This window comes from Myotis brandtii, unplaced genomic scaffold, assembly GCF_000412655.1.
Source record: "Myotis brandtii unplaced genomic scaffold, ASM41265v1 scaffold751, whole genome shotgun sequence".
Classification (NCBI taxonomy): domain Eukaryota; kingdom Metazoa; phylum Chordata; class Mammalia; order Chiroptera; family Vespertilionidae; genus Myotis; species Myotis brandtii.
Window position 1 is genome coordinate 747,916 of NW_005370994.1, and position 27,752 is coordinate 775,667.

Consider the following 27,752-nt stretch of genomic DNA (forward strand, 5'->3'; position numbering starts at 1 on the left):
CACCACATCTTGAATGAAATCTTTTGACTTTCATTCCAGTGCTCCTTCTTTTCCACCCATAGAGTCTTTCAGTGTTATCTAAAAGCCCCCACAGCCATGGAAATGATTACCACAATGGAAAACCTAAAGGCTGGATATTTTCTCAATTCTCCACCATTTTAGTATCTGTGTAACCTTGGGGAAGTTGAGGCTTAACATCTCTGAGCCTCAACATTCTTATGTGTAGGATGGGATAATAGTGCTCCTCCAAAAAGGTTGTTATTAATAAGAAATTATTTAACACTTGCAAAGCATTTAAGACATTGCTATTAGTCCCAGTTCTTCCTCCTTTAATAATGAGCACTTAATGGCATATACATTCAAATTACCTGAAGGGGATGTTACGTTATTGGAATTCAAGAAGGCACTAGTTAACTTCTTTTTGGTGTCATTATTTTGAGATTTCTACATTCTTATCACAGCTGGGAATTTTTAATTTAAAATACAGAGGAAATAAAAATAACTCATCTAAAAGTTCACTTGCATATTTTTCACACCTTGATCACTGAAAGGATCAATTAAAGATGCTCAAGGAACATTAAAGATGTCTCCATAGTCACAAAGATCTCTCTTTTGTCTTCAGAATTATTGTTTTTTTTAAAATATGTTTTTATTGATTTCAGAGAGGAAGGGAGAGGGAGAGATAGAAGCATCAATGATGAGAGAGAATCATCGATTGGCTGCCTCCTCCATGCTTCCTACTGGGGATTGAGCGTGTAACCTGGGCATGTGCCCTGACTGGGAATTGAACCATGCCCTCCTGGTTCATAGGTAGATGCTCAACCACTGGCCATGCCAGCTGGGCCAGAATTATGTTTTTAAGGTGAAGTAGGAATTGAGTTTTCCATCATATTTTTCAAATATTTATATGTGCCTGTGTATGTGCTTGGGTGTTACAAAAGAAACTTTCTTTATAATTTCTTTAAATACCTTTGAACATAGTGAATCATAGGTTTTTGGATTACCATGTCTTTTCAGCTTAGAATGCAAGATGTATTGATATCTTGCTGATGTGATGGATTTTTCCCCCTAAATTTTAATTACACGTTTGAAGTCCTGATTATACCTTAGGGGTTTATTTGCTTATGAAAAGTCAAACTATGAATTACAATATTGCAGAATACTTTCACTTCATCAGATTAGTTTCACCATTCATTTCACAGATACGATTTGTAAAATTTTGCAACACCTAGAAAACTACATTACAAAAAGGTATTTAAATATAGATGAGAAAGATAGATGTTTGTCTTCTTCTTTTGATATTGATGTTAAATAAAAGATGGAATGTTTTTGTTTAAAACCAATCCCTCATCCCTCCCTCCAACCCCAACCACAATAAGTGAATGGAAATGTGAACAAAGGCTTTCTTTAAATCTGTTATTCAGTTCAAGTGTGTGTGTTAGGAAAAAAGGTCTATTTTGTGTATAAAATCTAGCAACAGAAAAGGCAATTGTAAATAGAAAAATAAAACATGTAGAGGAGACAAATATTCTGCGCACACAACTTTAAAATCCCAATAGGGGACACATGTTAGAAAGAGAGAAACTACACACTCATTAACTTAAACATAAATTCCCAAAGAGCAATATTCCAGCTTGTTCATTTGCCACAATAGATCTACCCATTGAAATAAGTCCACTAGTCTTGACCAGCAAGTAGGATCTTAATTTTCCCATCTAACAGTTCAATTGAAATGGAAGGAAGATTTTCACACAAATATCTTAGTACAATAGACTTTCCTGGATTGGAAAAGAGCATCTACTCCGCGTTCAGTCAGTTCACGGGTAACGAGACTCCTGTAAGTGTCATCCCCTCACACAGTAGCAGGGTCTTACATGGAAAAGGGCTCTGTTCATTTTTTATTTAAGTCACAGGAAATGGTGATAGAATTGGTGAACGAAAACAGCTTTCTTTTTTGGAAATCAGTTTGAAAATCTGAAGTTATGAATAGGAAGTAATAACAGGAAAATAGCTGGCTGGGTCTCCCCCCTTCTTTACAGTGATATGGTAGAAACACAGGAAAAATGTGTTAACATCTTTTAGTTAGGAAATCTGGTCCCTTCACTTGCTGTGGGGCTCAGTTCAGAATAAGAAAAGAAAAACAGTATTTTTGGCTGCAGCTCTAGTAAACAATGAATGATGAAAAATATTGCAGAAATGTCTTCAACACAGACCTTATCACATTGATATTGTTTGCCTTTCTCCACAAACCTTGGCAAATGAATAACTGAGCCCTATTTTGGTGGAATGAGAGAAGGAAGCACTAGTTCCAGCATCGAAACAAGATTATGAAAACAACCAACCAACACAAAACAGTATTTCTTCTCCTGAATAATAAAGACGTCATGTTTGCATATAGAACAGCTTTTGCATTATTGCTCTATGTATAAGAATATATTAAGGAACTCATAATAGACTGCACATTACAAACTTAAGGTTCTTTGGTGAAGAATGAAAGAAAACAGTATTTGAGCTTTAAAGAAAACGATCTCGTTCATTTTGCCTTTATCTATTGATCCGCTGGATCCTGTCACAGAGCAGGGAGAGGTACTGTGTGAGCTTCACCATGGCAACGATCACCACGCCCCCAGCCATCATACACGTTGGCCAGAAGAGTGAGTGGAACAGCACATTGGAACTGTAGAGTTTGGTTAGGATGACGCTCTTCTGGTTTCCTTCCGGGTCAGAATAGCAGGAGAAGTGTTGGTACTTCCTGAAGTTTTCCATGACAACACTCACCAGGGACATGGATTCTTCAAAATTTTTTCCACACTTAGGTATATAGGAGCACTGTGGAAAATGAGATAAATTGTCATCAGAAGATACTGTGTGTGTGTATGTGTGTGTGTGTGTGTGTGTGTGTGTGTGTGTGTGTGTGTCCAGTACAGGTGGATATTGAGGCCAACTTCATGATCTGTGAAATAACCATGATGGTTACTCTTTTCATATTCAAACTACAGCCTTCAGAAACCCTAAGAATGCACACATTAATTAAAACAATGTTTTCAAGTATCCTTCCAAGATGTACTGTGATAGCTCACCCATATAAGTTTAAATATTGATTAAACTGGATGACATCAATGGATTCTTTTGCCATAGCTAAGCATAGTGGGTTTTAATGATTCCCTATGAACACACTTCTCCATGGGATCAGAATGTCAACCTCTCTGTCTTTTGTCTGTCCACAGCTGTTCATGTAACATCACAAGCGACCAGTTCTCTTAGGGAAAGTCGTTTCTCTTATCTTTTTGACTAAGCCGAGCCACCTTGTTCACCTTACTACTGTAGTTAAAAAACAAACACCCAACAGTTATACCCCTGGTGAATTGCTGACAAAGAATATCGGAAAGTGTAGGAATATTGAATAAAGAGCTCTGATGAATGTTTTATGCCCAGTTAGCATAATAAAGTAATTTTTTCCCATAAACCTAGAAAAATGAAAACAGTACCAAATCAGTTTACTCTTTAACCGGCACCCACCTGAGAACTTACAGCATCTTTCCTTTGAACTTTCCCCTTCTCTCTTTCTTACTATATCTCTTGTACTATATGTCTCTCCTTTCTTCCTCTCTATACACTTACATGTTTAATTTGATTCTTTCTTTGCAACTCTTTTCCTTCCCTGCCTGCCCCTCCCCTTACCTTGCTTTAATTTTCCCCTCCATTCTCTCTTCTTGTCCTCCTTTCTCTTTTGCCTCTCTCTCTTCTCTGAATACAGAGGGAGTTAATAAGCTTTGTAGTTTTTTTAAGTTATAATTTATTGGGTATATTTTGGAACACATTTTCCTAATTATAAAGCTGTCTCTGAGGAGATGAAATCTCTGTGACCCTCTTTCCTGGGTTGGTAAATGGGCAGTGACGAAACTCATAACAACGAATCTAACTTTTTAAAAAGGTAGGAAAAAAGTGATTTAAGTCACTTTTCTGGGAGATGTGTGAATCCTTGGTTAACTCTTTACCCTCCCTATGGTAAGGTGTATCCCAATAAGAAAAAGAAGTCCCTGTCTCTTGTTATAGTCATTATCAAATAATTAATTAAACTGATTTATCTGAATTAAATTGGTTTGTGACAAGATCACGGCTAATCCAGTGTTTTAGTGTGATTTAGCAAACTATGCCCTCTCTTCAAAATTATTTTTTCTGTTGAAAAACTGTCATAATACTGATTTTATGAAAAAAAAACAACAACAAAACACCTCACCCATTTTACTGTTCTTTACCAATTTATTAGTTGTTATAAATAATCACATCTCTGACTTTTGCAATGTGACTGACACTCCTGGGGTTGTGCAGTGCACAACTCACGTGACTCTGAGACACACAGATGAGGTGGGCTGCTGGAGATCACTGAGGTACACCCAGGGGAGCTCCGGGTAGGATCCTGGAACTGCACCATTTAGACGTGCAGATTTCACAGGAAACAACTATAAAACAAATGAAGTGCCTTCTGCTAATGGAGTATGTTTGGCTCACTCTTTCCTCTGACGTTATTAGTGGCTACAGTGGCATCTTGCTTTGTTGGCTGTGCTATAATCATTGGATTATCTGACAGCAGGAAAATTCTTCGATTAGTTAAGAATGGAGGATGAACATGCTGGCTTTTATCGTAAACCAGGCTTAAAGTAATGTTTTCATAACAAGAACTGGTTGGCAGCTTCAAATCTAATCAGCTAAGAATAAATGTGAGTATACTCATAAACGTGAGCACAGCAGAAGCTGGTACTAGCACAACATTAAAGGTCTGAAAGTATCTCCAGGAAAGCACAGTTTCTCAGTGAGTTATAATTTAGTACGAACATTTGCCTATGACTACCATGACGCAAATTTTCTACCAGCAGGATGCATTCTAAATCAAAAGGATTTAAGGCAATAAGCAGATACATTTTTTCCCCCTTCTTCAATGCAGCCATCATGCCTTTAACAAATTTAAAAATGTTTTTGGAAGCAAAGTATTAAAAAGAAAAATCATAGACAAGCCATTTGTGGTTGAATTCAAACAGAGTGGATTTAGATTCCGAATGCTTCTGTATGTTTTTATGCCAAGACCGTTTATAACAGTGGATTCAGTGGCTAAGAGTACTAAGTTATTGAAAGGATCTCAATAAAAATGGCATTCCACTAAAAATGAAAGTTTTTCTTTTCTTAGGCTCTCGTGAATTGATGTGGCTTTAAAATATTTTTCAAGAAGCGTTTGTCAGCCAAATGACAATAATTCTGACACTAGATAGGATTCTTCCAAATAAAATGGGATATAAATTACTTTTGAGACCATCTAGCAAGGTCATAATATAGAGGCTGCTTATTATAGTTTCAAGCCATCAGGCTCTCAAATGTGCATATTTGGAGTGGCCAGACAAGGCATATTCCATACCTGACTGGACTTGGGTCCTGGGGCCAGTGGTACATACAAGTACTGCTCCACATTGCTGGTGGAGCATCGATTCTTTTGCCCGGCTGTTTTTAACTTTTTTAACCTTGCCACCTGCCACCTTTTAACACACATAAACCAGCTCCCACTAAGTGTGTTACTTATCCCTGAAAACTACTCCAGTCATTCCTTTACTTTTCTTATTGATCAGATCTCTATTGTGAAAATGAATATACCATGTGGTCTGACAAGCCCCTCCCTGACGTGTGTTCAAGAGATCTGGGTACTGTGTTTTTATAAGTGAGCTACTTGGCTCCTCAGAATCAACTTCTTTATCTAATGAGGTTAACAGAGCCTTCCTGGCAGGGTTTGTGTGAAGATTAAATGATGAATATTAAAAGCCTCATTGAATTTTCCCTAACGTGTTTTCTTATTGGAATATCACACTCTCCACATGATCTCAAGTCTTTAACCAAGTGCACATATTAAACGATTGAACACTCTAAGGAGGGCAGCACTCCTAGTTATATGGTTTCACAGGAGCAGTCCTGTTGGATGGCTCTTGTCTCATATTCCTTGTTTTTGTGTCTGAGGAGATTTGACATTATGCTGAATCATATACAGAATTCGAATTCTAGGTTTCTGTTTCTGCGGCTCAAACTATAGCCGTGTGTATGTTTCTGAGACTGATATGAATTTGTGGTGAAGATTTAGTGATCTTAGGATTTCATCATATGTCTCAAGGATAATTTGATGTGCTTGGTTTAGATTACAGAGAATGCATTTTTTAACAAATGGAAACTGTACGGAGTGATTTACACTTAGCTGGAAAAATGTAATGTAGACTGAAAAGATAAAAAATCCTGGCATTTTATTGTATTATATATATTTATTGATTTCAGAAAGGAAGGGAGCGGGTGAGATAGAAACATCAATGACGGGAGAAAATCATTGGCACAACTCCTACTGGGGATAGAGCCCGATACCCTGACATGTGCCCTTGACCAGAATCAAACCTGGGACCCTTCAGTAAGCAGGCCAATGTTCTATCCACTGAGCCAAACTGGCTAGGGTAAAATCCTGCCATTTTAAATCCTTTTATATTTTTAGTGGGAGGTGTGGGATAGGAAAGGTTTAACTTTCAGACTCTGTGTGATATATAATACCAAACAACATATGATTAATAATTTTATATACACAAAGACATATAAGTACTAATCAAAATCTCTATATCTATATTCTCTCATAGCCTGCATTTTCTCTTAATAAAGTCATAGTTTTATATAAAAAAAAATATCTATATCTAAAAGCCAAACGACCCCTCTCCCCCACCCCCTGGTCAGCTCCACCCCTGATTGGGGGGGGGAGTGTGGGGGCGATTGGGGGCAGGTCCAGCCAGCCAACCACCTGTGGCCCCTCCCCCCTGTCGCCCCGCTGATTGGCCCCCATTGGGGCGGGCCTGCCGGACCTCACCCATGCACGAATTCGTGCACCAGGTCTCTAGTATGTTAATATATATATATTTTTTACCATGGATATAGGTCATTCTTTCGTGCTTTAACATGTGAATATATAAACCTAGCAAACCTCTGAGGCAGCCATTTGGTGGAAGATTTAGTCCCACATCTCTCTTCATCCTGAATTTTGTTAATAAACCTTTCTGCTTTCCCAAATCCCTTAAATTCTCTTTAGTATTGAAAACCACAGAGATGGCCCCACAACATGACCTTTCCTCTCCCAGCTGAGGACACCTGGCTCCTGTCACCTTCCCCTGACTCCTTTCTCGACATGGCAACAAAGGTCCAGCAATTGCATCTTCTCCCCAGTTCTTCGGAAAGTCACCGAACATTTTTCTCTCAGGCTTATTTCTAGAATCTTTTACACCAGTAGAGTTATTTGTAGTTTCATGATAGAAGTTTCGAGAAACTACCTCTTGACCTTTGCTTAGACATTCTTTGTAGGCCTGTGTGAAGCCCAAAGTGACAGGCCTTCACCTGAAAATGAAGGCTGTGGGGAGGAGTGGGGGCCAGGCGGAGGGGGTGTGTGGCTGAATAACCTCACCTGTCAGCCTCCTTTTCCATCTGATGGTAGGAAGGGAGCTATCAATTCTTAGGATCACCTTAGGGGAAGGGTTTGTTCTTTTATAAAAAGAAGGGTGTCTTATTTCAGAAGGGTTAGATGTTAATAAAATCCAATCACTATTGTCTCCAATGTGCCAGGGGGTATGCTAGGCATAGGCATCAAAAACATAAACACGCCCTGGCTGGTGGCTCAGTTGGTTGAGCATCGTCCTGCACACCAGAAAGATTGTGGATTTGATTCCAGGTCAGGACACATACCTAGGTTTTGTGTTGGATCCCTACTCTGGGCACTTACGGTAGGCAACTGATTGATGTTTCTCTCTCACATCAATGTCTCTCTCTCTCTTGCTCTCACTTCCTCTCTCTCTAAATTAATAAAAACATATCCTCAGGTGAGGATTAAAAAAATCATAAACAATATAAGGTAGATCAATGAAAAGGAAATGGAAAAGTACACAAACAAGGGTGGAGGATGAAATAAATGTCACCAGGAATGAGGTTAAAAAGGCTTTCAGTAAAGAGTATACCCTTCCACAGAGGCGGGCCACAAATTTGCTGAGAATTCTTTAGTAGCCAGGGCATTCTAGTCCACAATATCTATGAGATAAAAATGAAAACAAAAATAAAAACATTGTTCATGTGAAACATGAATATTCTTGGCTCCTGCCCTGGCCCGTGTGGCTCAGTTGGTTGGAGCGTTGTCACATGCTCCTGAAAGTCGTGGGTTTGATTCCCAGTCAGGACACATTTCTAGGATGTGGGTTTGATTTCCTGGTCAGGGTGTGTACAGGAGGCAGCCAATCTATGTTTCTCTCTCACATTGATATTCCTCTTTCCCTCTCTCTCTCCTAAAATGAATTTAAGAAAATATTTTCTTGGTTTCAAAGTCAGATGGAACTTTTTCTAGTGTCCTCAAATAACAAATATTGTGCACATGTTTATTAAGCATGTACGATGTGTCAGGATTTATGTTCTGTGCCAGAGGAAAAAAATCATCCCTACATTCAAAGAACGTAGATAGAGTCACCAGCTGGCAGCCTTGGGCTACTCTGGCTTCCCAGCATATTTCGGTCTTTTAAATTCTTTGAATATTAGTGATGGACAGAGGAGCTTAGAGGGTAAATTGGGACCCTATGTTCTTTTCCTTTTAAGACTTCCTACTCTGTAAGAAAGTGAATCCTGCAAAATTTAGTTTACACTTGTTAGTTTGTACTTCTAGTGTCTGCTTGATTTTGGCAAGCAGGACTGCGTGAAATGTTTGGTAGATGAAAGGAAAATAGGATTCACACTCTGCTATGTACCTGTTTCTTTCAGTATCGAGACAGGTTCCTCCTGAGAGAGGTTTTTCCTTTTCGTGTTTTCCCAAGCTTTCACATTTATGACAGCATTTCTGCTTGATTTGGAATAGAGAAGATACTTAGAGACCCAGGAAATCCACTAACGAAATAGAAGCTGTCTAGGGCCTTGGGATTAGTCAATTCCCAGAGCACTAACCCAGGGAGCTCCCAGACCCATGACGTCTCCAATTAGGCTGAGAGTAAGTCAATATGTAAACTGACCTTGCTCTTCCCCAGGTTCCCCTTTCTTGGAAATGAGAAAGGAGTAGGTTCTTTCTCCATGCTTCTCTTCTTGATGCTCAGTATGAGCCTCCTTCAGGCACATTCCTCCTCTCATTTATGCATAAAGGTACACTTAGCTGTTCCAGAATTCAGTTTTGGTGAGCAGTGACTAAACTCCATCAATAACCAAAACATTTCTGAATCTTTGGTCCATTGCAGTTTCAGCTAATGCCTAAGAAATATCCCTAAAATTAAGGTGCTAGTTTTGAGGATGTCATATGTCAAATTTCCAGCAGGCTTTCTACCCTCCCCACTATCAGGTTGCACTTATATCTGTTTAATATTCACCCTCTGTAAACTGGTACTAAATATACACCCTTGACCTTCCCTATGGATCACAGATAATTCTATCCTTTGCTCATGGCCTTTTATTTAAGTACCTCCAGGATATGATGGAATGGCATGAAGTTTCAGCTGTTCACTAAAATATGCCATCAGAAAGATAAATATTTCAAGGAATTTAGATTTTTCAGAACTCTTATCTTTTCCTTTCTCAAGAGAATGCTCTAATATTTTCTCTTTAAGAGATAGTATGATGAGGTAAAGAGACTTAGATTTTTAATTCAGACCTAGTTAGTGAATGTGTGACTTTGGGAAAATCATTTCATTTTCTGAGCTCAGCTTCATTACTGTGAAGTGGAGATAATAGCGGTGCTTAATACTTGGGATTTCTGCTGAAATTAAATAAGTGAGCTTCATGTAAAATATTGAGTACTATACTGCGCCTGGCACATTTTGAGCTCTTGATAAAATCTTTAGAAGTAGGGATTTAGTCAGGATTAAATGAGATAATTTTTATAAAGTTCTTAGCATAGTGCTGGGCTCAGATTCATAGTAGACACTTAATAAATGTCGGGTCCCTGTTTTTTTCCCATTTAGATTCTCAACTCCACTCAATTTTCTCCCCTTCTCCCCTTACCCTACCAATGCTGTGCAGAGGAACTCAATGAGTACAAGGTTTGCTTAGGATTCCAGAATCTCACAGCATCCAAGCTCAAAGTGGAATAAAATCTAGAGCAGTGTTTCAGAACTGTGTGGACACATTTTTAGTTGTCACAGCTGGAGGGAGGAGGATGTTAGGGATCTAGTAGGTAGAGGCAAGGGATGCTGCTAAACATCCTACAACATACAGGACAGGCCCCCACCCACCTTCACAGAAAACAAAGATTTATTCCGCCCCAAACAGCAATAGTGTTGAGGTTGAGAAACCTTGTCCTAGATATGCATATTCTCAGGATTGAGCCCAGAAGGCTTCAGAATGAGTGACAAAATGTGGGGTGACACCGAGTTTGGAGTGGTAACTAACTGGCTAATTTATGGAACTTATTCTCCACCAAAAATAGCTTTCTTCTCCATGATAGACAAAATACCATATATATGGCATTATACCACATACCCAAAAAAATGGTTATATTTTCTTGTTTTGCACCAAAATTCACTTTAAATTTACTTTCAAACCAGATGGGTATGTTTTAAGAATCCCTGGTGGGTAGAAATGTTTAAACGCCCAAAGCTCTGAGAAATTCAACAACCGTAGTGAATTAACACTTAGCCGCCGTTTAAGATTCCAGTGGTACCTTGTGACTAGGGGAGCCAGGGGCCTTGAGCCCACTTGCAATTGCTCCACAAGAGGAGCCAGCGTATCAGTTTAAGCAGCTTTAGCTGTAATGTTGACGAGAGGCTGGGCACTGTGTTTGCAAGCTAAGGAAAAGGGATATATGAGAGAGTGTAAAAATTTAAAAATAAAATCCTTTTGGATATTTTCTACAAAGATACCAACAGCTTGCTTGCTTGATATCCTTTGCCTCCTGTTGTCTCAAATCAAACATTGTCGGTAGTGTCTTATGTATCTGAATAAAAATACCATTTTTTTTGGTAACTAGGGGGAAAGCTATTATTTTTAGTGAGCTTGGGGAAGGGTAATAGGAAGGAGAGATCCACATAAAGAGTATTTTAACCCCGACTCCCAGAAATATCCTGAATATTTTTCATGCTGGACTAAGATCATGGTCTACTGGCCTGCTGACATGCAGATAACTGTATTTTCAATGTATATATTTCTGATTTTTAAAAAAATATTTTTATTGATTTTAGAGAGGAAGGGAGAGGGAGAGCAAGAGAGAAACATCAATGATGAGAGAGAATCATTGATTGGCTGCCTCCTGCACGCCCCACACTGGGGTGTGGGGGATCGAGCCCACAACCCAGGAAACGAACCATGACCAGGTTCATAGGTTGATGCTCAATCACTGAGCCATGCTGCTGGGCTATATTTCTGATTAAGGGAAGAGGATAGCTATTCAGAGAGTGAAGAACTACCAGGCCAGCGAGGGGAGTCAGTGTTTGGTGCCACCTTTCCCCTGGGAGCATCTGCTGATTCCAGGAGGGGGCTGAGAGCCTGGAAGGCTGAATGATATTTCTGACAGCCTTGCAGAGTGAGGGCCTATCAAGTGGGGCCCCTGATGACTTCCCCTCATTCACTTTGTGTTGGGACTCTTAAGGGCTGCATCATAAGAGTAATGGTAAACCTGAAGCAAACAGGGACTTCAGTTCAGACTTGACTGTCTCAACTTATGAAGTCAGAATGAGATGATCATTAATGGCTAATATCCCCAGGGGCCTGGCAGAGGCAAATGGAAATAAGTTTTGGAAAATATGACATAATTCTAGGATTAATTATTATTATAATAATTTACAAATATGATGTCTGAAACCTAATAAAAATTAACCAGACATTATACAACATGGAAATAAAAATACCAAGAGAAAAGAATAGGCATATAAGGGCTTCAGATATTGAAATCATCAAAATAAACGTTAAAATAACTACAATTTACTTTTTTATGTCAAAGGATTTAAAAGAAAAGAATTAGAATATTACAGAAAAGTAAAAATTATAAAGTAAGACCCAAATGGGTGTTTTATGCATGAAAATTACAGTTAGAGAAATTAAGAACTCAAAGGATGGATTTAACAGTAGATTAATCAGAGCTGAGGAAAGAACTACAAATTAGAAGATAGGTCAATATCCAAGCTCAGAGAGACAAAAAGAGGGAAAATAAAAAAGAGAATAAAACACACAGAGGATACATTGAGAAAACCTAACATATGGCCAATTTGGATTTTAAGCAGAAGAAATGGGAGAGAATGAGAGCAGAGATAGTATTTGATGTGATAATGATGAAAAACTATCTAAAATTGACAAAGAATCTCAAGGTACAGGGAGAGAAGCCCTGAGAACACTAAGTAAGCTAAATAAAAATAAATCTGCACTTTGGCAAATAACAGTTAAATTTCAGAAAACCAAAGAAAATAATCTTTAAAATAGATGAAGATTACCTTCAAAGAAGCAGCAACTAGCTTAAAGCTGATTTCTAAATAGTAAAAATGCTCACCAAAAGAGAATGGCATGTTTTCAACATGCAGAAACAAAATAACGACAAACTTAGAATTTTATCCTCAGTGAATGAAATTTTTTTATTGTTCTTGATTAGTCAAGATTGCAAGTTGTAATCTGTAGGCTAAACACTGAAATAATAACAGTAGAACAGATAACTTTCAAGACAATAGAAGGGGAAATGGAATTATAAAAATAATCGGGTAAGGAAAGGGTGATCTTTTCATAAATGGATTTGGGCATATGGATGCTCATATTAAAAACAAACAAACAAAAAAAACCCCACAGAACCTTGACTTCTATATAAGTATCAATTCCAGGCTGATCGTACTCTAAGTGTGAAAAGAGAAACCATATGCTTCTAGAAGATAACTTAGGAGAATGACTTCATGACCTCAGGGTAGGTAGACACTTTAAATAGGATGCACTGCACCCATGCACAAAAATAACACTCCGAAAAATATAACATTTGGCTGTATTAAAATTATAAACTTCTTTCATTCAAAGACATCATTAAGAGAGTGAGAAGGCCACATAATGGGAGAAGATATTTGCAAGACATATTAATCAATAGAGGGAATATCTAGATTTAAAGAATTCCTAGAAGAATATGAAGAAGAAACACTTCAATAGAAAAATGGACCAGGGGCTTGAACAGACATTGTACAAAAGAGGATATCCAAATGGCCAGTAAGTAAATGAAAAGGCACTTGAGTCATGAGAACCAAAGGAAATATTGTCATATTAGCTAAAATTAAAATGACAAATGATACCAAGTGTTGGTGAGAATTTGGAGCAATAAACACTCTCATACCCATAGGGTTGGTGAGAGGCACTTTGGAAAACCATTTGGCATTATCTCCTAAACTAAGATAAGTATACTCTATTTTCTAGATATTCCATTCCCAGGTTTATACCTGACAGAAATGTGTGTGCTTGTGCACTAAGAGACAGATATGAGAATATGCCTGGCAGAATTACTAGTATTAGTAATGGTCCCAAACTGTAGAAAACTCAAAATTCCCATCAACAGTAGAATGAGTAAATAAATTGGCATGTTGATACCATGGGCTATAATACTTTAGTAAAAGTGAATGAACTACCACCAAATGGAATGACTCTAACAAATATAGCATTATGTGAAGGAGGCCAGGCACAAAGAGAAATATTCTGTATGATTCCATTTACATCATGTTTAAAAACCAGGCAAAACTAAAATATAGTGTGTAGGGATATATGCTTAGGTGATAAAACTCCAAAAAAAAGAAAGAAAGTAATTGCCCTAATATCAGGACAGCTGTTATCTTTGGCAGGGGGCAGAGCCAATAGTTATTGGGAGGAGGCATGAGGGTGTTTTTGTGCTGTAGGAGATGTTTTGTTTCTTTACCCTCATGGTAGTTACATGGGAATCTCTGTAATAAATGCTTGAGCTGTATACTTTCACTTCTTGCATGTTTCTACATGTGTGCTGTAATTCACAGTTAAAAACAAGGTAATGGGGCAAACAAACAAACAAATGACCTACTACCATGCTGACAGCAGACAAGACACCTGTCCTAAATTTTTAACTGAGACTTTCTATGGTAGGTCCAATCCCTGTTTATAGCCGTGTTTATGCATTCACAGGGCTGTAGTGATAAAATGTCAAAGCGAGGAAATGGAAAGATGTCCCACTTTTTTAATGCTTATTCAACTTTGGCCAATTTCCAATTCCGTGAAGATTTGAGAGTTTTATAGGCCTTCGTTGTTACAGGTCAGCTTTGATTTAGAAATCTGACTTGAGGGAAGATGTTGAAAAACACATGCTTTGTGGGAGAGCTGAGCTTTATAAATTTGCAGAAAACGGTGGTATTATTTGTGACTACCACAAACAAAGGAAATCAGAGCAGAGATCTTCAAAAGACATTCCCTGAAATATTCATTGTGTTGACTCCTCAGAGATATTTGCAAGAATTCTTTTAAGTTATTGCAATAAAAACAAAATGTAGGTGTCAATATATCACAAAATAAAGCCTATGTTAGAATATTAAACTTCAAAGCTTCAATACATACAATCTATGTCACTTAAGTGCTGGTAATTGTAATGAAAAGCTTTTACAAGAAGGACAAGAGTTCAAGAGGGCAGTGTCTGGGTCATGAGGGCCATTTATCTTACTGGAGAGGCTTCAGGTTGTTTTGGCCTATGAGAGTGCTCTGGCCTCTGAATTACTACCATAAGCCCCAAACTAAATAGTTTAACTTCAAACTGATAATAGCAGGTTGGTTCTGCTGACACTTTACTGGTCATCCCAGACCTTAGAACTACAAATTTTATGTGCAGTTTTAATACAATACACATTTGTGGAGCACCCACCCTGTGAATGTGAGCATATTAGGGCTGGAAAAATGCATCCCCTATGGACATAACATACATGGAGAAAGACTCACAGGCACACACACTGTGACCGTGAATCAAAGGTCTGCCCTGTGCCAGGCACCGTGCTCTGCTCAGCACCTTACACTCTCTGCTCTAACCCTCACAATGACCTTGAAAGATGACCATCGTCTTTACCTTTTCAGAGATAAGGAAGCTGAGGCTAGAGAAGTTAAGTAACATCCCCAAGACCACAGGACTCAGTGACAATGACTGTGGAAAAGCCAAATACAGCTTTACCTCATGGCTCCCAGGTATATGACAAATAGCTGGTTTTCTGGCTGGTAGAACTCCGACTGAGCTGCATGTTTGCTTTGAGAGACTCAGTCCAGTTGTGTATAAATAAAGACAGGAGGTTTTCTCTCCGAAATGGAAGGAAAGGGTAAATCTGCACTACCACAGCATGGGGGAATGATTTGTCCACAACGTGCACAGAAAATAAATGTTCCCCAGGCCAGAGTCAAATAGCGAGTTCTGTGTACAGATGAGGCAGGGCCTGCTCCCTGGTGGTGCTTTCCTTTGAAATGCTGGCACAGGGGTCTTCAGAGAGGGGAGCTGGGTGTGGGAGCCCTGCGGGGGTGACCTACCTTCTGATTGATTTTCATCGTCTCTTCGGTGTGGTAGAGAAGGAGCTTTTCGCCTGAAGAAGTCAGGTTGACGTACACCTGGAGGCAGGGGTACTGAGAGAGTTTCAAGCAGTCCGGGCCACAGCTGAAGGAGCAATTAAATGTTTCCGTGATGGACGCATTCAGCAAGGTGCATTGAGATTCCTCGGTCCACACGCTTCAGAGAGACGGGGAGAGTAAACACAAGGTCCAAAGCGCTCACAGCAAGGAAGGCATAATTAGAGGGGATCATTGGTCCTTAGCCTGAAGAACCTTTTTCAAATCTATAATACAACCTAGTTGTTAAAGTTTATACTTTTGAATAGAGCAGCTTTGGGCAAACCATCATATAAACATAGATAAATCTACCTGGCACCTAAGAACTCTTTCAATGATTCGCATTGGTTATAGTATAATATTTTCCAATGCTCAGTTTCAGTTATTTCTTTCCTATCTCAGGTTCACTGATAAGCATAAAACATCTTATGACATCAAACCTGCACTCACTTGTATTACCTTGCAAGCAGCTTCCTGCCATGCCCAGTCCTCACCTCTGCAAAGCCTGCCCAGTTTGTAGCAGAGACGGTATAAGGGGAGAATAGGAGGGAAGATGACAAAGGGATGGAAGGGTTTGAGGTCCAATTCGACACATGGAGGGACAGGAATACATTTCTTTAAGGCCTTTCTAATAAGGGAGGAAAGATAGCTCCACCCTTTGTACCAAGAGCAATCATTTGGATATCCCTTTTCACCCTAACTGGTGTTTTATATGCATTATCCCCTCTTATCCTCCCAACAACCCTGTACGTTGGCTATTAATTCCCTTTGAAGGCGAGTGAACTGAGGGTCAGAGAAAACAAGTAGCATGTGAAGACATGCAGATAGTGAGCGATGGAGATTGTGATTCCACTCAATCCTGATTTCTCCAAGGCCCGGACTGGTTCCATGGAGCTGTGCTGTGGAGAAGAGGACAAGTGTCCTCTTGGGACCTCTCAGTTAGAAAAAAACAAACCAAACCAACAACTTCCAGCTGCTCATTGGCCAGCATTTCATTCTAAAGTCTTTAAAAGTATCTGATCAAGAGTCACATTTGTGACTAGGAAGAAACACACCAGCAATCAAGAGTTTGTTTCTGGGGATAAGCCGATAACCATCGTGAACAGAAGACAGCTGTTTTCTTTGCAGATGGGTACCCCTTCCTTTTGCAGAACATGTGTTGACAGGGCCCCCCTTGTCATGTCCAGTTTTATGCCAGAGGCAGCATAGTAGCCCTGACCCCCATCCCCCACCCCCTGGGTGGCAAATTGTATTTTCCTAGGACCTGGGTGGTCAGAGTTTGCTTATCAGGGAGGAAAGAGTCTTTGATGGCTCCAAGCAGATGTGAGGATCTGAAAGTGGTTGTGGAACCAGTGAACACTGGGAGCCCGAGGCAGCAATCAGCACTTTCATTGAGAAGGAGACAGCTGAAGGCATCTGAGAAATAGAGCAGAGCAGCCACAAATGGGAAAGAGGATGCCTTAATTTCAGCAAATTACTGTGTTTCAGCTAGAGCTTGCTTCTATGTGAAAGTATTAATTTAGGTGGAGAACTGAATGCCACAAAATCTTTTGATTCTTTTTTTGGATTGAAACCTCAGTTTTTCATTTGAAAGACTCTCATCTCTTTAAGCTGAACCACTGTGAGATTTTCCCTATTTGTTGGAGCAATGCTGGGCTCTCCTGTGCTCAAAGTGTCCAATTTATGGGCAGAGTTAGCTAGAGATGCTGTGGCTTACTCAGGGGAGAATACACATGATCTCTCAGTATTTAACTGCCTCCCTATCTATTCAGTAAACCATGGGCACAGATTAACATGAAAAGGGTTCAAGATCTGTAATTTTTTTCAAGTTGGTGCACAGCAGTGTTTCTCAGCCTTGACAGCATATTAGAATTACCTGGAGAAATTTAAAAGATACTGATGACTGGTTTCCACTCCAGGCCAATTAAATATGACCTCTGGGATGATGGTGGTGGGGAATGAGATCAGTATTTTAAAAAGTTTCTCAGGAAGTTTAAATGTGCAGTTGAGATCACTGATGTGTGGGGTGATGGAGGAGTGGGGTGGGGGAGGGAAGGAGGAATGAGAGTGGAGAATGAACAGAAGTGTGAAGAGGCAAGAACAGGGTCCCTGGAATTAGTGGGATGTGGGTTTGAATCTTGGCTCTGCCATATGCGAGAGCTGTGTGGTGCCGGGCAAATTATTTCTATCCTGAGCCTCAGTTTTGCCATTTTTATGATGCGTATATTCATATTTACCTCATAAAATTGTTATGAGAATTAAACAAGTAACCTATGGATCCTGGTACATAGTAGGAAGTTTATACACAGAGCTATTCCATAATTATTAGACAACATTATTGAAAAATATTATCTTCAAGGCTTAAAGTTCTTATTAGGAAAGAAGGGGAGGAGGAGGATCTGAGGTTGATAATCTATGGGGGAAGAGGGAGAAGGAGGAGACAAAGACAAGTGACCCAACCAGCTAATGGTGTTACCTCTGCATGTATGAGCGCAGGAGTGTGATTCCCAGCAGAAAGTACATCATGATGGAGCACACCATCATGGTCAGTCCCAGGAGAATGGCCCGGTCCTCTCCTGCTTTCAGTGCTGTGACAGTTTTCCTTTTGTCCAAGAGGTCGTGGTCCCTGATTTTTTGGTAAATATTTCTGAGGTTGAAAATAATAAAGTCTTATATGAGATTTACAGTTACCATAGAGTAGGTACGTCACTGCCCATGCCTTCTTAGGGCAGGGAGGCTGAGAGGAGCCCCTCCAAACCTGCCTGAGTGCAATTAGATCCCAGTGTGTGCCCATTGCCACCCAACACACACACACACACACACACACACACACACACACACACACACCCCAACCCTGAGCAGAAACAAGTAGCCCAAACTTTCCTCCTCTTTTCTCTCATAGAACAACTGCATTATTTGACCATTTGCTGATAAAATATAGACAGTTTGATAAAAAAAATCTCAGGAGCATATTCAAAACAACAATAAAATTATAAGTGTTTTAAAAAATATAAATTATTATAATGTATACCAAGAATTTTTCTTTAAAGAAAAAAAAAGAAGTCCTTCTTTACTTGGGCCCATGTCTACCTGCAAATACTTTTTCCTTCTCTCTAAATCTAAAGAACGGAAACAATCCTCTCAACCCTTAACATAATGCTTTGGGTTTGTTCCTTTGCCATTTAACCCCCAGCTGATCATCACTGATGTTTTTATACTCTCTCAATACATAATGGAACGTTAATTCAGAATCTGTCAACTTCACACCTTATTTCTCCTTAGCAGTAAAATACAGAAGTTATTTTGGTTAACATTTTCCTCATGCTTATGGTTGCTTAGGGTTATGTTGGCTTAAGATTTATAAGCAATGTTGGGATGTGGAGTGGTGAATCAGCCTTCTTTTATGTGTAAACCCTTGAGTGAGTTTAGAAAAATGTTAGTCACATTAAGGCAAGACTCTATAACTTTGGATAGTTATTACTATTATTTTTGTCACTTATCATACAGCAGCAATATTGGGTCTGAAAGAACATGAAATTGGAGTAAAATGATTTCCTGAATTCAAAACTTGACTTCACTGCTTACTAACTCTGTGATCAATGACAAGTTCCTCAGCCTTTCTGATTCTCAGGTTCCTGGAAAGTGAAAATGATGTGTAAACTGCATTGTAATGGTTAAATGAGATGCATAAGTAAGTTATCCTGTAGAATAACTAGCATTATGTATATGTTCCCTTTGAAAAATGGGGTGACAGTTTGGGTTCATGACGTGAGCCTGAGAACATCCTAAAATTACTATTCTCCAAAGAATTTTAAAATGACTGAATGGCCAAAAAAACCCCCAAAACATAAAAAGCTCATCAGTAGAGCATTGGATTTGAAACAGGCCTGGAAGAAAAGGTAGAAAAGAAGTAAGAAATTGCTGGGGGTGCTTGGAGAGATATGTGAGAAGAATATGAAAGAAGGCAATGCTCAGGGATTCCATCAAGGCAGGTGGCAAGGAGCAGTATGAGATCTCGTTTAGTTTCTATTTTGAGATGGGAGCTCTGAATCATAGGGGTGTGGGAGTTGGGGAGTTGTAGGTCTTTAGGGCCTGGAAAGGGAGAGAACACATAGAAGACTGAAAATGGAGAAAGAAACTCTGATCTTTTTTTTAGCTTTAGGCAATAAAACAACATACACAAGAATAACTTCAGATTTTTCTTTAACATTTTTATCATTAGTCATTCTTGTTGTTTAAAAAAGTAACTAGAGTAGAATTCAGTATAGAACTTGGCAGGAGAGGGAAGAGATGTCTGGTATTTGTGCAGGTGTGTGTATATTCAATTGTGTGAATATTCATTTAACTCTGTGCTCCAGGATGCCCTTACTAGTGTTTATGGCAGGCATCTGCTCTACTGGCTGCTATGTTTTGGGCTGGTTGTTAAATATTTTGATTCCTGATAGAAGCATGAGGTTGTTTATATACTTAATGTATTTCCAAAAGGTTTTAGGGTATAGTATTTATTAATCTGGTTATTAGATGTAAAATCAACCAATTAGCTTACTATTATTGCTATTATTTTAAAGTTCTCTTTATGAGATAGTTTATACAAATCTTACTCTTTCCTGGAGGAATGGGCCCATCATGGGAAGAGAATAATAGAGAGGCCTTTGTTCTTCATCTTTTCATGGCTGCATCCTTCCTGGCTCCTGCCCTCGCTCACTCTGGCCATTCATTATCCTCATTGCCAGAAGCATGGAGAGACCCTATTGTTCATCATTCTCAGGTTCCCAAGCCCACTGCTCCTGGACTAGCTAACCCCCCACCCTCCAATTACTTCCCACTGTTTTCTGAGATTTTCTTTGGAAAATGTAGGGTTTATATCAAATCTCTTTAAACTTGACCCTTTATGAACTGGAATGAAAAAAAGAAAAAAAAGAAAAGAAAATCAGTGCCCATTAGCAGCTAAAGCTCTTGAGCAGGCAAATTTCTGAAACAAGAAGAGACAGGCTGAATCTGACTTTAAAGACCTTCTGTGAAATCATAATCTGATGTTACTTTGCTATTATTGTTCATCAAAATGTAGTTAATTCTGATGGCTGCCATTGAGAGTTGCATTTTCTGCAGATGGAAGCCAGCAAGGAGGGAGCAGTAGTCTCAGTTCCAGTGTTAGGCTGTTAGACAACATCACTTATGTCAGTCTATCCTCATAAAAAAGATGAAGTGTAATCAGTCAGGAATGTCACTGGAACAAGAGCATATAAAAATGATTCAAGTGGGTAATTTACAAATCACAATTTGAAAATGGCTAACAAATGTCTTCATATGCTCTGGAATGTGTAGCGAAGCGGGAAAATGATTGATTTCCACACAGGCCAGACACATCTGGAAAATTAGGATATTACTCAGCAAAACAAAAGTGGGTGAGTGGGGTGAAATTCATAAAATTCATTAATAAGTTATTATTGAATTAATGAATAAATCAGGGAATGAATGATTTAGGAAAACAAAGAGTTCATTTTAAATCCACAAATTTATCTTGAGTGCTGGTAACTTCTAGTTACTGGTGATATGGCCACTAACCAAGAGGAAGACAGACATGAAAAAAAAATCAACACAGGGTAGTCAAGTCAATGATGGAGCTATTCACAGAGTGAGTACAGAAGAGGAGTAATTTCCCCAGCCTGAGGGAGCAGAGCAGGGATAAGTATTGAGATCACGGGAAGCTAGTGAAGGAGTGATGGCTTCAACAGAATCTTCAAAGTTGAATCAGAGTTAACCAAATGAGACAGGGAGTCAAGAGTATTTTAGACAGAAGGAATCACATGAACAAATAGATGAAGATTTGCAGCTGCATGGTGACTGTAAGAAACTACAAGCATTTTCATGTTACTGGAATGGGTATGGAATGGGGAAACAGGGCAGTTAAGTTTGGAAAGGTAGTAGGACATAAGAGTTCTGTAATTCATTCTAAAGAGTTTGGCCCTTATCCCTGTAGTTTAATGGAAAGCTGTGTGTGACATGAGGGTGACATAATAAGAACTGAGTTTCAGACTGATCATTCTGGCTGTAATGTGGAGAAACAGTGGATTAGAAATGGAACAAGTCTTAAATCAGAAATAAGAATTAGAAGATTGTTACTGTTGTGTAGGCAAAGGATTATGAAGATCTAGGATCAAGGTAGGCTAGATGGGGAAAAAGGAGGTGTGGAGAAAGATCTGGGGGATAAAACTTCAGGATCCGGTGATCAATAGAATATAGGGGATGATTAGGAAGTAAGAAAAAGGATGTAGTTCAGATTTATGCCCAAGAACTTAGCTTAGATGACTGGGGAACTGGCAGCGAGTATTAAAGCAGCAAACCTTATTTCCCTACTTATCAGGGCTCCAAAGAGAGGACTTTTACCCTGGTAAGAAGGGAGAGGTTGATTGTACATTTATAGATTCTCTCCCCCACAAACATAGTGTCCTGAGCTCAGGTGGAGAGGAATGACTAATTGATTGGTGAGATGGGCAAGAGTCTGACAGTCAGGGGTCAATTCTATCTTTTGGGTGAGTTTGAAGCACAATTTTTTTCACCCTTTGGACTTGCCTTTGTTCAGTCAGGCCTGGTGTGAACTTCCTATCTCCAGGTAGTAAGTTCTAGTTGGAGAAGGGAATGTCCACAGCCTGAGACTAAGTGGATTAGTGAGGTGGTCCGTCCCATCCCAAGTTATCTTCAATGCTAGGGAGAAGAAGTCCAATGGTGTATTTTGGGTTTCAAGCCTAAACATCATCCTTAATACTAGGAAGCCTTGTACTTGGGGAGTTACTGTGCCACTACTAACAGCTAATATTTTATCTCCCTTATGCTCTTTGTAACTATTCTCTGTGAATCTACTTAAAAGGGGATTTGGGAGAAATAAGGGAATGAAGGCCAATGTAGTTCACTAAAGTTGAGATCTCAGGAAGAAAAATGAGTCTGGGGCATGACTACAAATTCAGTTTCAAATATGGGGATGTCCAATAGTAGGTAAAAAGGAGGAAATTGGATTTATAAGTATGAAGCAGATCTAGCCTTGGTGTGTGTTGGCAAAGCAGTATGTTTAAACTCTGATGGGGCAGTCTTGGCTTCATGGTTCCTGGTGAGCCATGAATTAGTATGGTGGATACACATGTTGACAATAACAAATAGTGGATCTGTACACTTTTCTACATATATAGGCAACATTTTGCCCAAATCCTTTTGTAGCATATGAATTATTGATAAGTCTACAAGGCAAAGCCAAACATAACAAAATATTTTACATAAAAATATTTTTAATTGTCCAGTAAAGCTTCATTTTTACCCCAAGCAATAGTCAACACAGTACAATTTTATTTCAAGCTCCATATGTGGATAGTTTCTTAAACTTTGATATTAGGTCTATAGCTCATAAGCAAAATATTTATGAGGCTATATACATACAAACATGGATATAAAGAGTAAAATGTGCAAAAAATATTTTTCTTCTATCTTTCTCCCATTTAAATTAAGATTGTCTGGGTATTTAGTCTGCAGGAGAAAAGTATTCAGGTAAAAGTACACAGGGTAAAGATCATTCATTAATTCATTTGTCAATGTTTTTTAAGTCTTCATAGCACACTGTGCTAAGTTCTGGGATACAAAGTGAATAAAACATATCCTGAGGGAACTGGGGAGATACCAATAATTATGTGCATTTCAATGAGGCTGATTAGAGAGGAGTACAAGAGGGAAGCAGGTCAGTATATTGGGGGTGGATTTGCCAAGGGATCAGATACTGAAAGGCTAATGCACCAAGATGAGTCAATTCACCAATTTATTGAAGGATTACTTTGCTACATGAATAATTGGCCCACTTTATCACATTTACAGATGTAATAAAGTCATTTTAAGAAGTGTTGTTATATTAGTAAATTAATATGAGTGCATTTTTCTTATAAATATTTTAAGACTATATTTCAAAAATACACTCAATTATAAAGTGTATTCTTATGAACATATTCTTTTTACCAGTATTTTAAGATCTGTTTGATTTTTTAAAAAGCTGTTTTCTAGGGAGGCTTAGTCTTTTTATAAATATGTGCTTATGAATATATTCAAAGATACATCTTTCTTGACTAGGTGTCTGAAAATATTCTTCTAATAAATGTAACAAAAGTTTAATATTTCCTATGGGAGCCTTTCAGTGTATATTTATTTTTAAAAATTATTTTTAGAGTCATTTGCTATTTTGCTAACATTTTAGCATCACTGAGATCCTTATGGCAAATTTCACATTATGATTATTTTGATATATTTGTCAGCTTTATCAGTTTACCCACATTTGTTTCTTTTAACCATTCATAAGGTTATAGTAATTGATTTTGGATGGGCATTTTTAATAGCTTTTTGAAGATTCATGAAGTTTAATTTACTTGGTTTTTATTTTGTCTTTATAACATCATTTTACAAAATGCTTAATGTGTCTCTGCTCTAGTCCTGTTATTTTAATAGGAGGGATCTAGGCAAAATGGTGAGACTCTCTGCTGGGGCAAAATTGAAGAGAATCAGATCAGCATAATGAACAGTCTAACCTGCTGATCCTAGAGTGAGGCAACCTAGGGGCAGAGTAGAGGGGAAACTGAAGATCAGAGAGAGCAGTAGGGCATGACTGGGGTGGGGGTAAGGAGGAAAGACCAGGGGACAGAGAGAAGGGAAGACTAGAAGCAAAGGGTGTCCAGGACGCAGGGAAGGAAAGACAGGGGCAGATAGGTAGAGGGACAGTGGCTGCAGACACTGAGAGACAGGGGCAGGGTCTGAAGGCCCCAAATCTTGAACCCCTGCAACCTTTTTGGTCCCTGCTAACCCACTGAACTATGTGGAGTTAGAGTGATCATACAAAATTTTTGGAACATTGCAAATTTGATAAATTCATCAAAATGATTAACTGGCAAATTAATATTTTTGGCATATTGGCTTCAGGCAAATTGGCTGCCACTGTATTGGGCATTCCATGAAGAGTTAATGGTAGGTAAATTGACCCAGGGCTGTGATTAAATCAGCATGAAGGTGGTTTAGAAGGCTGCCAGTTGGAGGCCATAACTTGGTTTAAGCAGGGATGGTTCAGGTCCTGTGACAGGCAGAACTGAGCCTCCAATGAGCAAACAATTGAGAAGAGGAAGAAAATCCAGGCAGATTGTGAGGGAGTTGGGGTAGATGAGTATGGTTGGATTCCAGGATCTGGTGGGTGAGGGATAAGAAGAGGCCAGAGATAAAGGGTCTTGTGTGTTTTCTGAAGTTAGAGGAGCAATTAAAATAATCTAAGCAAGGAAGTGGTATGATTAGATTTGTACTTTAGAAAGACCACTCATGTTAGTGTGGTTGGTTGCTTAGAAAGCTTTACGTTTGAATGCAAAGAGACTGATTCTGAAATTCTCCTTGCATTTCAAGTGTCAGGAAAAGAGGAGTTGGAAAAAAGCAGGGTGTAGGGGATGAAGATCTAGATCTAGGCATCATTTGTGTCCAGAAGTAACAATTAACACTGGGTTTTAATGAGACTTTCTAGGCAGTCAGAGGAACAAGACAGTGAGGGTATTATAGCACATAGAGGCAGGAAGACAGGGTTGCAAAGGGTCCCGAAGTTGTAGGGAGGTGAGGGGGTACCTAGAGGGTGTAGAAAACAGAAATAGGAAAGATGTGATTAGAAGTGAAGAATTATGCATATCTGAAATTACTTGGCAGAAAGCGCTTCAGAAACTTACACATAATACTTAACATAATGAATATCTATTATTTATGCCTCTCCGGCCCACTGAATACAGAACTGCTCAAGAGTTGGAGTCAGACCACATTCATCTTTGTAAGTTCAATCTCTTCCATTTATTAGGCTCACAACATATGTTCCTTTTATCTGGGTTAGAAATGGCTACAAATATGTGAGATAGCCAGCACAGGGAGGCTAAGTGGTCAATTGAACAAACAGATCAGAGAACCCTGGCTGGAACAGGCTCCTGACTTCTGGCTTCCTATCAGTGCCCATTGGACTCTACCACCGACAAAGTTAGTATTCCTTCTAGAAAAACTTCAAGCTTTTCAGGCAAAAAGAGATCTAGTTTCCAGACTTCAAGGAAAAGTGCCTTCTGTTCTGTCCCATGGGGATGAATCTGCAGGGCAATGAATTGTGAAGTGCCAGCTGAGCTGAAACGAGCAGAGTTGCTATGTATTTCTGCCCCAGGAACACTCAACCTGTTATCCCATATGCCAGAGTTGGGAGTGGCATCGATTAAAACAGCCATTGGTCTGCCCTCTGTTCACCAAAGCCTTCCATATTTTTGAGATGGGCTTCTCATCTGTATATCCTAATAAACTGATAAAAGACGAGTTTTATTAGTTTTGGATTTTATTGTGTGTTTTATCCTTGAGCTAGTAGGTATTTATTTATATGGTCCAATTTGAATAGTTTTATTGTTTTTCTGTTTTCAGTTTTTTAAAGTGTACATTCCATTTGGGGGGAATGTGCTTTTGAGTTTGGGAACAAATGACAGTCACACCTAATACTGTCATTAACATGAGGGCTTTTGCCCATGAACTTAATGTTATTAATTGTCAAGGAAGATTATAATATTATTTTATGGATAAGAGATTATGGGTGAGAGCAAAATTATAGGAACAAAAGTAGAAGGTAATTCTTTTTAGTCAGGTCTTTAATTTATCAGATCACATAATTTCCCAATGGTATCTTAATTTCTAATTCTTATTTATTTTTACCTGATCTATTGGCATATTAAATTTTATAAAGGTCTTTAGTAAAAAATATAAAAGAAGGCAGAAAATTATGTGAATTATTCAGATAATTTAGACTATCTCTATAACCTAAAGAGCCTTTGAGGAGCATTACCTTTATATTGACCACATTATTTGGCTAGTGCAACAATGGTAAAAATAAATAACAGAAAATAGAGTGACTCTATACATAGAAATAAAAATATAGTTCCCCAAAACTCATGGGTCATAGAATAAAACATGATAAATTAGGATGTATTTAGAACTTAATGATAAGAAAAACACTATAGAGTAACTAGTGTCATGCAACTAAAGGAATACATAAATAGAAATATATAATCATAAATGTTTATATTAGATAAGAAGAAAGCTGGAAAATTGATGTGCTAGGCATCCAACTTAGGAAATTAAAATAAAGTGTAAAAAAGGAAATAAGAAACATTAGCAGAAATAAAATAGAAGATAAAATGATACTAGGAAATCAATGAATTCAAAGGTTACTTTTTGTTGAAGACTAATGAAATAGATAAACCTCTGACAAGACTTATCAATAAAAAAATAGAGAAGTCCCACATAAATATCAGGAATTAAAAAAACCATAAGCACAGATACAGAATAGATTACAAACATAATAGAGGATGTTAGAAATAATTATAGCAAGATATTTGAAAACTTTGATATATAATTTGCTAAAATATGTAGTAAATTCTTATAAATATGTAACTAACAAATGGATTCAGAAGCAACTAGAAAATCAAAATAGTTATAAATCATTAAAGAAATTAAAATATCTTTATAATGGAAATACTGGGCTCTGATATTTATAGGTGAGTTCTAACTATATTATACAAATCATTCCAGAGGGTAGAACAAGATGGGATGCAACCCAGTCTATTATGAGGTTAGTAAAATTTGGCACAAAACCCAAATCAGACAAAAAGAAAAACTGCAGATCAATTTTACTCATAAACATAAATGCAAAATTTTAAAAACAAGGTAGTTCACCAAATCTAGCAATATATTAAAGTGGAAATGCATCATGATCAAGTTGGGCTATCCCAGGAATATAATGTCATAATTTGATTATCTATTAATGTAATATATTACATAAATCTTTTAAAGGCCTACTATCATAGGATAATATCACATTGTATGCGGGAAACGTATTTATACGTTTTACGTATTTATACGTTCTACCAGTGTAGTAGAGCGCGGGACACGTATTTAAATGTAGAGAAACATATTTGATAAAATTTGACATATATCCATGATAAAAATTCTTATCAAATTAAAAATAAAAACATTCTTTCTGTGATAAATAACATAGAGAAAATACTTATACTAAAGTTTATACTTAATAGTGAAATGTCTAAAGAATCTACTTTATGAACAGGAACAAAGCAAAGATGTTTACTATTACCTGTTTT

At 38.2% G+C, this 27,752-nt stretch overlaps 1 protein-coding gene across 4 annotated transcripts in view; it reads right to left on the reverse strand.

Moving 5' to 3' along the window:
- Nucleotides 1-2,342: 2,342 nt before the first annotated feature.
- KCNMB2 (potassium channel subfamily M regulatory beta subunit 2) overlaps nt 2,343-27,752 on the reverse strand; it is a 231,498-nt gene continuing 206,088 nt past the window's right edge. For all 4 annotated transcript variants that reach the window (XM_005883018.2, XM_014530635.1, XM_005883019.2 and 1 more), the window contains exons 3-5: nt 18,056-18,226; nt 15,505-15,700; nt 2,343-2,829 (exon numbers count right to left, since the gene is read on the reverse strand). In XM_005883018.2, coding sequence (XP_005883080.1) covers nt 2,545-2,829; nt 15,505-15,700; nt 18,056-18,226 — 652 coding nt within the window. In that variant the 3' untranslated portion in view covers nt 2,343-2,544. The remainder of the gene's footprint in view (nt 2,830-15,504; nt 15,701-18,055; nt 18,227-27,752) is intronic.